Source organism: Eulemur rufifrons, chromosome 7 (genome assembly GCF_041146395.1).
Source record: "Eulemur rufifrons isolate Redbay chromosome 7, OSU_ERuf_1, whole genome shotgun sequence".
NCBI classification, from domain to species: domain Eukaryota; kingdom Metazoa; phylum Chordata; class Mammalia; order Primates; family Lemuridae; genus Eulemur; species Eulemur rufifrons.
The window spans coordinates 216,862,462-216,879,541 of NC_090989.1; the positions used below are offsets into that span (position 1 = coordinate 216,862,462).

A 17,080-nucleotide genomic window follows, 5' to 3' on the forward strand; every position below is an offset into this window, starting at 1 on the left:
GTTTGGTAACTTGCCCAACATTCCATGAGAAAGGGTCAGAACTGGAATTCCATCCCAGGAATCTTCAACCCCCAAACTGTAACTGAAAACTCGGCACTTGTCCAAGCTGAAGATGAACGAGGACAAGCGGTTTGAGGAGGAAGGAAAGAGAGTTTACTTTGCTGGCAAAGGAGGAAAAATGGTAGACCTTTTCATCTCAAAATCCAAATTTTCCATTCACAAAAATACAGAGCTTTTAAAGGATGAGTTCTCAGCTTCAGGCAATTACTGTTCAACTACAGTTGCTAAATCTGATCATCCTACCTCAGCTCAAGACAATCATGACCTCCACCCAGGATCTCCCTTTACCAGGTTGGGCTGGGCCATCTCCTGTAGCACAAATAAACAAAATACTCACCCTGCCCCTCCCAACCACGGGCCTGAGGCAGGGATGCAGGCTTCAGAGACAGAAAATATTTTTGCCATTTTTTCCAGGCCATTCCCTCTGTTACAAAACTCATGATATTTCTATTATGCCCATCTTTGTAAAAATAAATAATGGGTAGGAATTGTGAATCCAACGATGGCATCACTCAGTGAGATTTTAAAAAGAGAGATACTTCATACTTAGGAATAGTTTATGAATTAACAGAATGAGATGTAATTATTGAAAGTGAAGGGAGGGCATAGTTTATCAAGCTGACACTAGGCTAGTGTGTTTGGACACTGGTGGAACTTTCCCACTTCTTAGGATTGTTCATGCCTTAGAAAATTATCACAAGGAGGGGGAAATTCTGTGGAAAGAGAAAATAGGGTCCACCAAAGACATGACTTGGTACTTTTGCCTTGCCTCTACTAGCTACAAGGAGCCCAGGTTGGCCCAGGGACTAATATCCTTTATCATGGTTAGTGAAATTGACCTGTGATTTCAAGTTTATGTGCAAAGTGCCTGTCATTTCATAGACCACAGGAAAGCTGAGCTAGAGACTTGCCTTCCAGTTACTGAGCTCTGAAGATCTTGAACGCTTCCCTCAACTTTTCCTCCAAAAAAGCATGTCTATGAATCTATTTGCTGTTCCTAAGAGTCTTGTTTTTCTTTGTGTTCCAATAGTTTAATTGTTTTCCCCCAAATGACTGCAATGCTTGCATTCTCCCTCATATTATGGTTATTCGTATGCATGTCTGTTTTTCCACCTAATTACTAAGCTCTTTTGGGGCAGACAATGTCTTCTTTATCTTTGCTTTCTATAGTTTAGCTTGCATAATCCACATAGGTTTTTATTTCAGAAATATACTCAAAATGGTAGTATGCATAAACTTTTATATCTTGCTTATTACATGCAACTATTACAGCACATTTTGTATAATCTTTATAAACTTACGTTTAAAGTGTTATAAAGGAGTTTTAAATTATAAAGAAAAACGAACATTTTTGTGTGTGAAAGCTTTGGTTCTGCTTATAATATTTCCCAATGTGGAATTGGCAAATTCAAAGAGAACAAACATGTAAAAGACTCTTGATACATTTTACCAACTCGATTTTCAAGAGTTTTATTGGCTATAGTAGGCAGAATCCTAAAAGAGCCCCCCAAGATTTCCCACCTTAAACCCCAGGACTGACTACGATGAAATGTCACGTCCGTGGCTATATTATAGCCAAAAGGAGATTATCCACTTGGGCCTCATCTAATCACATAAGCCTTTTAAGAGCAAAGAGCTTTCTCTAGCTGGTGGTGGAAGGAAAGTAGGAAAGATTCAGAGTGTGGCAAGAATTCAATGCACAGTTGCTGGCTTTGAAGAGGAGGGGGCCATGCACAAGACCAGAGAGGCGCCTCTAGGAGCTGACAGTGACCCCTGGCCGGCAGCCAGGAAAGAAACCTCAGTCTTATGGCCACAAGAAACTGCATCTGCCAAACGCCTGAATACCTTGGAAAGCAGTGCTTCTCCTGGTAAGAGACCAGCCTGGCTCACACCTTGATTTTGCCCTGGTGAGGCCCTCAGCAGAGAATCCAGGGGAGCCCACCTGGTCTTCTGACCTACAGACTTGTGAGATAATAAATGAATGCTGTTTTAAGCACCTAGACGTGTGGTAGTTTTTTATGGAGCAATGGAAAATGAATGCATTGGCTTATGCTGTTACTGACACGTGGGATTGTCCCTGTCATTGCAGGTAGCAGTGGACAGAGCTCTAGAATTCTATGCTATAATTAAAACAGTCTTTGCTAAGACATCATTATTCATTACATTTGTTTTTCTTTGACTGCAGGTGGAGGTGAGCAAAAAGATTAATAATTGTGTTGCCTTCTCATAGCATTAGAGTGGGGGAACCAATGAGAAAAAAAAATATGGGAAATTCTGGATGAGAGATTTATTATGGAAAGAAAGAAAACCACACAGGACAAGGTTCTACCTAAAAGAGTATGCGTTGAAGCTGGCTTGTCCCAAGTTATATTTAGTTATATTTAAAAATGCAGGTTTTTGCTTAGTTATATCCTAAGTTATATTTAAAAATGCAGGTTTTTGCTAAGACATCATTATTGATTATGTGTGTTTTCAAATTTGTTACAGTTGCTTAACAAATGCCTCCCAAACTCGTCATTTCCTAATTATTTTACATTTTACTATTATCTATGCTCTTGAGGTTACATATATCTAATGCATCTGGATGATAGAAATACTATAGAATGCTTTGCTTCCGTACATTTCTTTCTAACTTCACACTGAGTGATACCACATTTGAAGCTTGAAATCGGCCATGGTGGGAGTATTTACACCACGGGAACAGGCAAATGCCTTTTCCAGGACAAGGAGATGTCACAAAAGTTTTTCTGAGGCTTGGATCGGAGGTAGGGCCTTTTCCTCTGGGGCATGGAGCCAAGAGAATGCAAAGTCCATGTTTGGAGAGAACTCGGGTGAGAATGGAGCCAGGATGGTAAAAGGCAGGCGGGAGAGACGGAGGTTAACCAGCCCCTGGCATCGCAGTTTATTCACCTCCAGCAGCACCTGATCCCATCCCACCCTAGACTTTTTCATTCAGTGAGTCAGTAGGTTCCTTTTATATTTAAGCTAGTTTGGGTTGAATTTTCTATCATTTATATTAAAATCAGCCTAAATGATACAGCAGAATTTTATCAGGTCCAGAATCACATGGCTAGCCACCACAGAGGCTTCACGGACAACAGTAACTTAGAGGGATAGTGGTCCTCCCGACCTCACTCTTGTCCTGAGCTTGTATTATTATTATTATTATTATTTTTTTTTTTTTTTTTTGAGACAGAGTCTCACTCTTTTGCCCGGGCTAGAGTGCCGTGGTGTCAGCCTAGCTCACAGCAACCTCAAACTCCTGGGCTTAAGCAATCCTACTGCTTCAGCCTCCCAAGTAGCTGGGACTACAGGCATGTGCCACCATGCCCGGCTAATTTTTTTCTATATATATTTTTAGCTGTCCAGATGATTTCTTTCTATTTTTTAGCAGAGATGGGGTCTTGCTCTTGTTCAGGCTGGTCTTGAACTCCTGATCTCGAGTGATCCTCCTGCCTTGGCCTCCCAGAGTGATAGGATTACAGGCGTGAGCCACCGGGCCCAGCCCTGAGCTTGTATTATTTATAATTCTCGCTTTTACAAACATAAGTTTGCCTCATTTAACGAGACTTATATCATTTTCCTTGAGAGCTGGGGTTGGTTATTCCTAGTAAACACCTCTGTTAGGGTGACAGAGGTTCTTCTCAGGCCACCTAGCAGCTACCCTGCCCTGCTCGCTTCTTCCTTGATAATAAACAACAATTTTATTCATGTGGTCAGGCCCCGGAAGATGAGTCATGACTGTTCTAATTATTATGGCAATCTCATTGCCCTTTACCAGATACTTGCTTCCCAGCTTTCCTTACAGCTAAGTGTGGCCCTGGGACCTAGTTCTGGCTTCTACTCTTAGCCCTGAAGGCACATGTATGCAATCATTTTCATTTCTGTAATGACTCAACAAATATTCCTATGTACCATGTAGTGTGCTGAGCACAGGGCCACAGAGGTAAACAAAATGGATCTGATCCCTGTCTTACCTTTCTTCACTTTCATTACTTTGTTTTGTTTTGTCTTGGGTTTTTGTTTTTTTGTTTTGTTTTGTTTTGGGCCTATGTTTGAGAATCATGCAAGATAGATATCAGGGGTTTTAAAAGGGAAACCCCAATTATCTCATTTATTCATTCCCAGAGTTCCTGGCCAAATTATCTTATCTTGTTGATAGGTGGTATAGGTGGTGAACAAGTTAGATTTAAAGTCGGTGCCAAGCATGCACTGATAGAATTCTTTTATTTCTTTTTGAAACATAGTCAATTTACACTTCTTACATGTCAGTGTGAAATAAAGACGACTATGTATTTCAACTGATGGCATCTAATCTCGGTTCTTCAGCTAGGTAGTACACTGAACAGTGTCTTTTTCATGAATTCTAAAGCAGACCTTGGGAACTCTGAACAGATCTTAAAAGATCTATTCTAATGTCAAAGTATGTAGAGTAACTGAAGTTCATAAAAAGAAATTAAAAATGAATTAAAAAAAAAAACCCAGAAGTATGGATTAAGTACCTAAAGTCTTTATCTTCAGTTTTTCTAAATCTTTTATCCTCATTTAATGCCACTTCTGAATCCACATTTGGAAATTCTTAATTCAGATTTCTTTTTCTTTTATAGGGTAGAACCTCTCATGAATACTTTTTAATGGATTGAAGTATAGTTATATATAGTTAATGTTTACAGTCACCTAAAATTATTTTTTTCCTTTTTTTCCCCCTCCTCTACTCTGAAGAAACTAAAATTAATTTTTTTCTTCACTGACTCTTAACTCTATGCCTCTAGGCCTTAGCTCTGTGCCTGCGGGCAAGATTGTGCACCTGGACAGCAGGCTCCATTACAGGATTCCTGGGCATAGCCTCCTGGTGACTCATTGCTATTGTTACTTGTCCCTGAGAGTGCATCAGAAGAACGAGGACAAGTGGTTTGAAGAGAAGGAAAGAGGAGTTTATTAATTTGCCAGCAAATGAGGAGGTTGGCAGAGTCCCGTCTTAAAGTACCAATTTTTGTCCTGCCTCTGAGCAGTACATACAGAGCTTTTAAAGGTTCCAATTAATCTCATAATCCCATGTTTGGCAAAGACAGTCTTGTGACCTCTGTCCAGACAATTCCCCTGAACCATCTCCTGTGGCACAAGGAACAAAGGACACTCTTCTGCCCCTTCCAGCCACTGGCCTGAAGCAGGGACATAGGTTTTAGTTTTCAAAAAGGGTGAGGGGGTTTTGAAGAGACAGACAGCATTTTTACTCTTTTCCAGGCCATTTTCTCTGTTACATTATGGCAAATTCCACACAGCCACAACTAATCCCAAATGGGGTCCAGGGATTACTGACAAAGGCTAGGTTTATTCCTTGCTTAATAGCCCAGTAGTAGAGCAGAAAGAATGCAGACTAGAGAGTCCTAGATTCGAATCCCAGTTTGACCATTTGCAAGCACTTTGACTTAGAGCAAGCTGAGTCTCACCACTAAGCCTCCTTTCCTCATTTGTAAAGAGGGATCACATCACCTACCTTTGAGCCTTTGCGTTGTGAGGAGGAAATAAGATCATGCAAGTGAAGTGCCTAAGACCGTGTCTGGCCCATAGAAGGCTTCAAAAATGGTGGTTGTTATTTATCATGCTTTTTCCTCCCCAACTAGATTGCAAGTTCTCTGAGGTCCAAGGTCTCACGGATCCTATTTGCTGTTGTTTCCCCAGCAACTGGAATAGTGCCTGGCACATGATAGACTCTTAACAAATACTTGGTGTTTATTATTATAATTATTATCATAAATGTCAGGTCAATGACTTACCAACTCCAGTGCCTTCTTTAAAGAATACCCTCTGTAAGGCTGGTGGCGGACACCCCTCCCCTCCCTAATGGAAAAAACAAAAAGCCAAAGAGACCTGCCGAGAACAATACCTGCTAGGCCCAGCTGAGTTAAAAGAATAACCACACCTGATGGTTACCATGACAAGGGTCTCGGCTCCTGGAGTCCGTCACAGTTCCTGGAGTCCACCCATACCACCAGCCCCTCCTATTTCTCCACACCTGCCCCAAAACTGCAACGGAAAATTCCTTGCTCTCCCTGCTCTAAATCTTTCTGCCAAAGAAACCCCCACCCCCAGCCCTAAAAAACATATATAAACCCACTCAAAACTTCTGGGGGTGTGACTTCTCGGGCCCCCTCTCTCGGGACCCGTGAACCTTGCCTGAGAGCGCTCCAATAAAGCCTCATTGCTTAACCCTTTCAACTCTGCAAGTCTTTCTTTCTCTGGTGCCGCTCATTCAAAAACCTTACAACCTCATCATCCTCTTTACTTTTTCAAATCAAGTCCAAGCACAAATCTTCCTATGAAACCATCCCTACATGTGCTAATTTGCAGTTATCCTTACATGTGTTAATTTGAGTTCTCTCACTCAGGACCAAACAGAAATGCACTGCATATAAAATGTATGGCCTATATCATGTCTAATTGTTTCGTATATGTGAGTCTTGTCTTTTTAACATTCAATTCTATCAATATTTCTTGATTGCTTTTCAAGTGCTAGGCACTGTGCTGAGTTCTAGAGAGGAAACAGCTGCCTCAAGGAGTGCCCAGCCTTTTAGTGGACACAGACATTTAATCAAATAATTATATCACAAGGTGATGTTAAAAACCATATGCATAGAGTGTCTAGGGAGCAAAGAAGTGAGAAAGTGATTCTCTTCTCCAAGAAGGTCAGAGAAGACCTCCCAGGAAATGCTATAAGGGAAAATGATTTTAAAGGAAGGTCAGGAATTTTCCAGCTGGTCAAGGTGGGAGAATATTCCAAGGAGAGTAAACAACATGTGCCCAAGGACATGAGATAGCAGGATGTTACCCTGGAGAACCTAGAAGCAATTCAGTCCTATTGGAGTATAATGAGGAAGCTGTGAAATAAGGCTGGGCCAGGAAATTGGGGGGGTGGTGATACATCCGCAGACAGAGGCAGTAGCCATATCTTGCAAAGTTTTGAATGTCATAAACAGTGTAAAGTGATGGGGAGCCTGGAATGGGACAATATGGTAAACCTTAGAAATGCCTTGGTAGCAGGGTAGATTAGTGGTCCCCACCTTTTTTTGGCACCAGGGACTGTTTTCATGGAAGACAATTTTTCCATGGACCGGGGAATGGGGGGGGGGGTTGTTTTGGGATGCTTCAAGCACGTTACATTTATTGTGTACTTTATTTCTATTATTATTACATTGTAATATATAAAGAAATAATTATACAACTCACAATAGGTTGGGGACCCTTGGTGTAGAGGATACATTGGGAGAAAAACATTGAAACTTAGCAATAATTCAGGAGGAAGTATCAATGCAGAGGAGAAAGACTGAGGGCCTGATTGAGGCAGTGGTGATAAGGCTGAAAGACAGATTGAATTGATTTTTAGGAGAGAAAATTCGTAATTGATAAGACTAGCTGAGTCATTGGATGTAGTCAGATAAAAAGAAAAAACAGCACTCTTTTATTGTTTTGTGTCTCTTACCTGGTAAAGCATAAATAAAGCACATAAAACATGCCCAGAAATAGTACTTTAATAAGCAAGTCTCCACAGCATTATCTGGTCTTGATTGAATTTTATTTCCAATTTTAAAATTACTCTCTATGAACCGGAACCTGCTAAGCTTTTACTCAGCCCCTTGGTGTATTTCCAGTCTATAAGGATTCTCTTAATATTTCTAATTTATTTGCAAACAGAAAACCAAAGGTGACTTTGCCTTCCAACCACATATTTATCTGTTTAGACAGTTGTTCCCATGATATTCAAAAGCAGTCTGAGGATAATGTGGAATGGCTAAGAACAAAGAAGGAAAGATGTCAAATCTCACCAACACACAAGCATCAACCTTCTTTTCATTGCAGGTCACACAGAGTAACAACACAATTTTTCTTAATATTCAAGGTCATCTCGACCTCATTCAACCTTTAACTGTGTATCATAAAAACAGATTTTTCTTTTCTTGGAAAATGATTTCCAGGCTACAGAAAGAAGTGTCAAATTCAGTCTGTCAGAGCTTTAAAATTATCAGGGAAGGTGAACAACACAGTATAAACAAAATTACTTGTTTCTGTAAGCTAACTCTGTAATTACAGGGATGAGAAATTCTTCCATTGATATGAAATCTTATATGAATTTTTATATATTTCTAAGAATTGAAAAGAGAACTATCAGGGCTTCAAATAGATTTTGAAGAGATAATTTTAAATGGTCAGGTCAGGCTTGGTGGCTCAAGCTTGTAATTCCAGCACTTTGGGAGGCTGAGATGAGAGAATTGCTTGAGGTTAGGAGTTTGAGACCAGCCTGGGCAACATAGTAAGATCCCCCATGTCCACAAAAAACAAAAACAAAATAAAATAAAATAAAAAAGTGCTCTCTCTGGGCAGCTCATTTGGACATATCTTCTAAAAAAATTTTAAAGTAATGAAAATTTCTGGAAGCATATCATATGTGATATACATAATCAAGTCAGCAAACTACAGCCTGTTGGCCAAATCTGGCCCATCACCTGTTTTTGTACTGCCATGAGCTAAGAATATTTTTTCATATTTTTAAATGGTTGGAAAAAATCAAAAGAAGAATAAAATTTTATGATTTGTGGAAATTATCTGAAATTCAAATTTCAGTGTCCTTAAATAAAGTTTTATTGAAACATAATTCACCCATGCATTATGTTCCAGCTGCATTCATGCTACGGAAGCAGAGCTGAGGGAGGGGGCAGAGGGGATGGGTGAAAACCTACCTAGTGGGTACAATGAGCACTATCTGGGTGACGGGCACACTTACAGCCGTGACTCAAGCATTGCAAAAGTGATCCATGTAACCAAAAACATTTGTACCCTCCTAATATTTTGAAATAAAAGAAAAAATATAAAAAAAAAGAAAACAGAGCTGAGCAGCTATGACAGAGACCTTTTGGCCCACAAAGCCTAAGGTATTTACTACCTGGCTTTTTCCAGAAACTATTTGCCAATTCTAGTTTTAGGACTTTTTTCTACAGAAACACAAGCTTTCAGTAAACTGAAGACTTCTTCATGGAGATTTCCTATGTCATTGTTATGTTATGTTTAAACTAAAAAGAAACTGCATGAATAAAGATAATAGAGCTGCCAGATGGATATTGATATTATAGAATAAAATAATAGACATGCCTTTTTTTTTTTTTTTTTTTTTGAGACAGAGTCTCACTCTGTTGCCTGGGCTAGAGTGAGTGCCCTGGCGTCAGTCTAGCTCACAGCAACCTCAAACTCCTGGGCTCAAGCAATCCTCCTGCCTCAGCCTCCCAAATAGCTGGGACTACAGGCATGCACCATCATGCCCAGCTAATTTTTTCTACATATATTTTTAGATGTTCATATAATTTCTTTCTATTTTTAGTAGAGACGGGGTCTCGCTCTTGCTCAGGCTGGTAGACATGCCTTTGTTATATTTAGGATGCTTATTTTCCCACCTTATGTCAGTGTAGCAAAGATATAAGAAGACCTGCTTTAGGGTCATTCTTTTTTGTTTTATTTTATTTTTTAGGCTCGTTCGTTTTTCTTGAATTGTGATTAGCTTTTCATGACCTTGAGCTAGTTAACCTCTTGGAAGCCTCAGGTTTCCTACAAAAGCAGGGAAATAAAGATAACAACCTCATAGAGTGATGGTAAATATTAAGTGGGTAAGTGGAGTGATTTTTTTTAAAGGAATTATTCATTACCCGATACACAGTGGGTGTGCAATGAATTTTACTATGATTATCACCATCACCATCTGAAAATGTCACTTTCACTTGCTCGTGTTTTACTCCCAGTACTACCTATAACTTCTGCTTTGACAAGGTGAGGCCTCGCTTGCCTAATTTTGCATAGCAACAGCTCCTTTCTTGGTATTACTATCTGCAGAAAAACTGCCCCCAGCTGCATGAATCCCACTGAGCACCTGACCGGGGAGTGGAAAAGGGCAGCCTAGGAAGTCTGGAAACAAAAACCACAGTGATAAGGAGTGTTGGAGGCGTGGGCTGAGGTCAGATTGCAGCTTGGGAGCAGCACATGGGATTTTTTTTTCCATGTTAGACTCTACTTTAACTCTTTGTATGGAGAGTCCACAGTATTGTGACAGGTTGCTGATGAAAGAAAGCTCTTCTAATTTAGTAGTTAAGTCTTCCTTTAGAGTACATGAAGTTTTTGTCATTTTATCCCATTTTATGTTAGGTTAACACTGCCATTTTTTCTTTTATTACTTTGATGTCTTAGCTGATGTTTCCTACCAGAAAAGGTCTCAGAAAATCATGAGGGTGCGATTCTTGGAAACTTGGTGGTTTCTTTCTCACTGGGCTCGCTGCTGCCTGTCTCCTGCCTGAGTTCCCTCTGCCCTTAGAATCTCAGTGACTCCGGATTACAGCAGGGGACCCAGAGCCCAGGGAACTCAGGGTTCCTCAGCTATGATGCTACTTGTCTTTTCTTTCCTCAACTCTAAATAAAACCTGAGCAGTCTCAGTAGGGTTGGTTTCTTCTGCTCACCTGGAGTGGTCTGGACTCAGTTGAGAACTCTCTTTTCTTGGTCCTTACAAAACAAATCTCTACCTACAAACAACTAAAGGGATAGAAAAATCCCCTCAAGCCCAACAACTCTTTCATACCCCCATTATCCCCAAAATTAATTAAAGAAAAATCAGAATACCAGAAGGCAGTAGACGTCTCCACAATGCAGTTTGGAAACAGAATGTCTATAGATCCACTGTGCTGTTTTTGTTTTTTAATCACATAAAAGAGTTTGTACAAATCTCACTTGTTTTCACTTCTTGCATTTTGTGTCTTGACATATTGTTTTGAGGAAAATGCTGCCGAATTTTATCCTTGCTCCTCAATTATGGTTGAATAGGAGCTGTACATTGAGTCTAGCCACCCAAAAGAAGAGCAAAATATTTCTTACATATTCTGTTTGGACTCATGGTTAAGAAGACAAATACCAACCCTTAGGCCTCAGCCTGGTGTGTGATGCGCACAGGCATGACTGCAAGTGAAATGGGGGAGAGGGGGCGTCCGTTTACTGGAAGGAGTAACTCTCATCATCGTATTCCAGCCCATCTTCATCATCGTCACCCAGCAGCCCATACTGAAATTTCCGGTAGACGGTGCCATCTTGGCCCATGTAGACAATGTCATCATCATCATCCTCATCGTAGTCCCGGTCCCTGTACTCAATCACCTGATCCTCTTCAAAGCTGGTGCTCTCTCGATAGCTGCTCTTATAGGAGTAAGACTTGTTGGGGTCAGCCAGCTTTTCATAGCCGAACTTTGCAGCTGGCTGGACTCTGCTCCGAGATTTCCTCCAGACGAGCACAGCCACGCCAAGCAGAAGCACCAGCATGATGGAGGAGGTGATGAGCAGACCTGTCTTGGTGCGCTCAGCTGCAGACCCATCCCCGCTTGTTCGAAGGATACACTCGTCTGTTGGAAGAGGGGAGAGAGAAAAGGTAGGAGAGAAGAAATGGCATAGGGAAAATTGGTTACTGCGGTAAAGAACTTCACCTTTACTTTTCCAATGTGATATGGTAGAATCACTGTCTCTGGTGTTCTCAGAAGGCACACCACTCTACAGAATTGCAGCGTGTACACCACAAGGCTTCTAGCCTATGTTTCATGAAACCAACAAATCCTTCTAGATAGTAGGTTAGTCTGAGGTCCAAAGAGTCCCCTTATTCCCATATCTCATGGATCAGTCTCCAAGTGCCCAACCTTAGCTATTGATTCTTCTATTTTTCTCTGGAGAAAATATTTTATCTTGGGCCAAGTTTATAGTTATTGCTAAATGCTCTATGTTCTCTCCCAACTCTGATTGTTTTCTAAGACTAAGTCCTTTCCCCAGGCTGACTATCCCACCATTCAAGGGCAGGAGCAGATAATTTATAAAACCACTGCCTCTTATAACCATGTGGGGCTTTGGAAACGACTCAGGCAAATTTGTTGTTGCCAGTTGAAGAAACAAACTAAAGCCCACTGAGAGGGAGTGAATTTGCACATTGTCAGAGACAAGACCTTGTTTGTGGAACAATCAGAATTCAGATCTAGGAATTCTATCACCATGCTGCAGTTTAGAGACACTAGGACAAAATACTCCGACAACTGTTTTTTTGGCTTCTTGAAGTTTTGTAGCCCCAGCCTAGCCACAAAAGAATAGCTGTCTTTAAATCCTGACTAACAACTTGAGTGATGGGGGAATCTCCACTGTTACAATCAAGGTTTCTAAAGTGGAGAGCTCTGTCCCCTGTCATCCATCAAACTCTGTTTTGATGCCTTGATTGGAAACATGGAATCATCAAAACAATGTCAGAGAAGGAAGGATTCAACCATAACTTTAGCAATAAGATCATTTTTCTCACTTTTTGCTCATTTTTCTTGCTTTTCTCTCATTTTTTCAGGTTGTATGGTTTGGGTTATATATATATGTATAGATATATATACACACACACATATATTTTTTTTTCTTTAACTCACTGGATGGGAGTGTGAAAGAGAGTATGAAAGAACTAGAGAAAAAAAACCTATTAGGCCATGTTGGATGCACAAGTTGAAATACACAGTAGGTTTTCTATAAATATTTGTTGAACTACTTGGATCTGTCTTGTTCGAAGGTTACTTTTATGAGAGATTCTAGGTACATTCTGTATACTAGGTTAATAAATATAATATTGCTGCCATGTGTAATGACTTTTGCTTATTAAATAATAATCAACTAGATCTGATTCACCACCATTATTTATTTCTCTCTCGTTTTTGCTAATGCTAAACAAGTTTTCTATTTTACCATAACTTCCATTCTCATGAGATTTTACCCATCAAACTGAATTGCCTCTTCTAAAGTAACAGCACTATCATTATTGCATTCATCATTAGCAATATCAACACCGAATTTTTCCCTGGAGGAAATACTAGAGCACTGGAGGGATTGATAAGCAATCTCTGAGTGGTACTTTGAGATAAATACTGTCTGGAGCTATAGAATCAATATAATAAAAGACCTTTTAGAGTTGTTTAAGTTACTAGGGTGCCATATGCAATTATTCCTTACTTGCTATTCTCCGTATTAGGTCTGCAAAGTCAGGGTCAGCCTTTGAGACCTGGTTTCCTTGAAGAGGCACAGTATCTCAGTAAAGGAGGATCAGGTAATCAAAAGTGTTTGGATTTTTGCAGAGTCTCCCCAGTTGGCTCTTCAAGAGTCACAGAGGGACCGGGAAAGCGGACTAAATAGTTTTTAGTTGATACAGGCTTTCAGAAACTCTGCATCCCACATGAACACACTTCTGGTTTCATTTAAAGGCATTGGTGTAGTGAGGGTTATTATCTTTAGCTGACACAGCTTGGTTATTAGACAATCAGCCCCTGAGGGTGGTTGTGTATGAAGAGCTGGGAAAACCAGCTGCTGATAGGGTGAGAAAATGAAAGAAGGAAATAATTAGTATGTGGAAAGACAGTGCTTAGAACCTAATTGGAAAGGCTGATCAAAAATGAAAAAGAAATGGCTGGTAGCAGTTACGGGTCTGGGGTTTTCTTTACTTACAAAGGGACAGATTCCCATAAATCTGACATCTCTTTTTGTCAGGCAATGGTACATTTGGACCCCAAGGAAATGATCTATTTCTGACCTAGACAGTATATTTTTAGGACATATGTTTTATTTTCAGAAAGAATCACTCCATTCAGAATCTATTTAAGTTTGTGGCCGATGAGAACCAAGTACCCACATGGATGGGGTTGAACATGGAAGACAACTGTGGGACTGGGACTTGGTAAAAGGGGTTTTGTTTCTTTTTATCCTTCAATAAAAGCTCATTTCTAAAATGCCATGTGTCTCTCCTGGGTGGCCTGGATTTGAGCTGACTTCCATAGAATGACTCTTCAACAGAATCAACATAATATTGGCATCAGCTTCCTTGATAGTTGCTTCTTTTCCTTGTATTTACAGGAAGGAAGAAGAGAAAAAAAAGAACATAGTAAATTTATAAAGATAAAATTCTAGCTCTGCTTGAGCTCTGATGTTGGAGGCAACAAAGGATCTAATTGCTAATGGGATTTTTGCTATTGGTGTGAACGTGGGCATGCTAATCAAACCCATCGAGCCTCAGTCTCCTCATCTGTAAAACGGGATTGATAATATCTACTTGTGAAGTGAGACAATGGACATGAAGGCTCAAGCACAGAAGGCACACAGCAGGCGCTCCATGAAAGTAGCTGTACTGATATTCCTGAGCTTGCCATCCTCCTGTCCCTCCGGTCCCCTCAGCTTCCTGAGGACACGCCCTTCCTTTGCAGGCTGCTCCTGCTCTCCCCTCACCCGTGGTGTCGCGGCAGTCACAGCACTCCTGGGCTCGGGTGGGGTCCGAGGTGTTGCAACAGCGGAGGCAGCGGCTCTCATCCATGTGCAGCAGCAGGTTGGCCGGGCAGACGGTGCAGTTCTTGGCGCCAGGTCCCTTGCATTCCATGCAGCTCTCATGGCATTTTTCACAGCTAAATTTCTCTCCCTGTTAAGAAGAATCAGGAAGTTCCTTTTGAGCGCAGAGGGTTTAACAATGCACTGGAGTTCCCAGATGGGCGATCCATCTTGTCTCCATAAGGAGAGAGGCGTGTGGGGAACAGCAGAAAAATGGTGTGTTCTGAGGCCATTTTAACTGTGCTGGGTGAAAGACAGAACCAACTGTCTGCGACTGGATGGAACCATGGCTGGGCTCTGACCTCTGAGATTTGCTCTGAGTACCCATAGTGGGAGAACAGGCTTCTGGAATAGTTTGGGTTACAAACTGACAGATCATGTGCTCAAGGACACAGCTCAGGTCAAGGACTAGTTTTGTCTAGCCCACACTATGTTGATTTTTGCCATTTAAAACGTTGACTACCATGTCAGATGTATTTAACTCACGCTAGTTTTGAGCCCGGAGCCTCGTGAAGCAAAACCCTGCAGTTGGTTCATGAAAAGATTACTTGTTGATGTTCTCATTGTTACAATTAATACTGACAATTTAATTCTAAAAATGTGGGGTTGGGCACGGTGGCTCATGCCTATAATCCTAGCATTCTGGGAGGCTGAGGCAGGAGGATCGCTTGAGGTCAGGAGTTCGAGACCAGCCTGAGCAAGAGCGAGACCCCGTCTCTACTAAAAACAGAATAATTAGCCAGGTGTTGTGGTGTGTGCCTGGAGTTCCAGCTACTCGGGAGGCTGAGGCTGAGCCCAGGAGTTTGAGGTTGCTGTGAGCTAGGCTGATGCACAGCACTCTACTCAGGGCAACAGAGTAAGACTCTGTTTCAAAAAAAGAAAAAAAGTGAATTATATTGCATATAACTCATGCACAGAAAACAATAAAATATAACAAGTTAGAAATAATCATTTTGTTTTAATAAAACACTGTGGCCCCAGGGAAAAATTTCTTTTTTTCTAGTGTGGCAGTAAATGTGTTAATACATTTTGCATTCATTTCCCACACTTCAAAAGTGGGATATTTCACCTGTAAGTCAGTTCCTAATTTCTCTTTAAAAACCAGAAGACCTGTCAACACTGGATTCATCACTCCCACATGGCAACGTCACAGAACGGAGTGGCAGCAGCCCCCTGTTTTTGCCCTCCTATTTGATACAGTCCCCAGCACTTGATGTTACGTCATCAACACATAGGTGATCAGTTTCCCCTTTACTTCAAACTTGAGCAATGGTTTTCTTTGACCCAGTGACCTTCTGTCAGTCGTGTTAGTTACCTGCTTGGCCTCTGCGGTTAGTACTGGATTCCTGCAGCCCAGCCCCAGAATAAGTTGTGACTGTGCAGCTAAAGCAGTTAAATCTCACTGGGACGAGAGTCAAGAGATGAGCAGAAAGTGGCTTCCTCCCGACAAGTTGCTCCTTGACCGGTACTGGAAACGTGGGTTAGGGAAGATACTTTCCTATTTTATTTCTGCAACTTTGGAAGTATGGTATAATAGAAAAAGACGAGGAATGGAAATGGCCTTTGTTGAGCACCTCGGTATGTTTCAGGTGCTGTTAAGGTGCTTTCTCAGCTGTTACTATCTCATCCAATCCTGCATCTCAGCTGTTATCTCATCCAATCCCCCAGGTTCAATCTCAGCTTTGTTACTACTCAAGGGATCTTTTTTCCCCCCTGAGACATAAGGAAACAATCATGTGATCTTTAGCAAATTATTTAACCTCTTGGAGCCTCAGTTTCTTCAAACTGTAATGAGGGCTGTTGTCAGAATTTAAAGGGAGCTCATATGTGAATATGTCGATTTGTGTTAATTTCCTCATGGAGAGATTTATTTTCTAAAGTTTGAAAACACAACCAAGACATTAGTGGACTCAGAAAATCCATGGCTTCTACACAAGCTAATGAATCAATCTATCTTTCTGTCTTTCTTTCTTTCTTTTTTTTTTTTTTTTTTTGAGACAAGGTCTCACTCTGGCACCCAGGCTAGAATGCAGTGACCATCGGATCATAGCTCACTGAAACGTTGAACTCCTGGGCTTAAGTGATCCTCCTGCCTGAGCCTCCCAAGTAGCTGGGACTACAGGCACACACCACAACACCTGGTTAATATTTTATAGAGATGGGGTGTCTCACTATGTTGCTCAGGCTGGTCTTGAACTTCTAGCCTCTAGTGATCCTCCCACACTGGCCTCCCAAAGTGCTGGGATTACACGTGTGAGCCACCATGCCTGGCCTGAATCCTTCTTTATACACTGTGAAGGGATAGAGGAAGGATCAACAGGAAAGATCAACACCAGCTGTGTGGTTTCCACATTATTCACAGTTCCGTTTAGATGCAGAGAGATAAGAGAAGATAGTTTGTATTTCTGACATAATATTCCTACGTAGACTGAAACTTGTACAGTCGTGAACAACAAATGTAGGGCCTCCTCATTATGGGTCCCTCAGTACCTAACTTCCCCATTATTTATTTTAGATCTGCTCAGTCCCTTTGATTAAAGTTAAGGCTACAGTGCATAGCGCCATTATTCCATGATGCAATGGGAGAAGATTTTAAAATATTAAGCCTAAACTATA

At 41.0% G+C, this 17,080-nt stretch overlaps 1 protein-coding gene across 3 annotated transcripts in view; it reads right to left on the reverse strand.

Moving 5' to 3' along the window:
• Positions 1 to 11,065: 11,065 nt before the first annotated feature.
• Positions 11,066 to 17,080, reverse strand: part of PCSK5 (proprotein convertase subtilisin/kexin type 5) — a 413,377-nt gene continuing 407,362 nt past the window's right edge. For all 3 annotated transcript variants that reach the window (XM_069476379.1, XM_069476378.1, XM_069476377.1), the window contains 2 exons: positions 14,369 to 14,555; positions 11,066 to 11,484 (listed from right to left, as the gene is read on the reverse strand). In XM_069476379.1, coding sequence (XP_069332480.1) covers positions 11,081 to 11,484; positions 14,369 to 14,555 — 591 coding nt within the window. In that variant the 3' untranslated portion in view covers positions 11,066 to 11,080. The remainder of the gene's footprint in view (positions 11,485 to 14,368; positions 14,556 to 17,080) is intronic.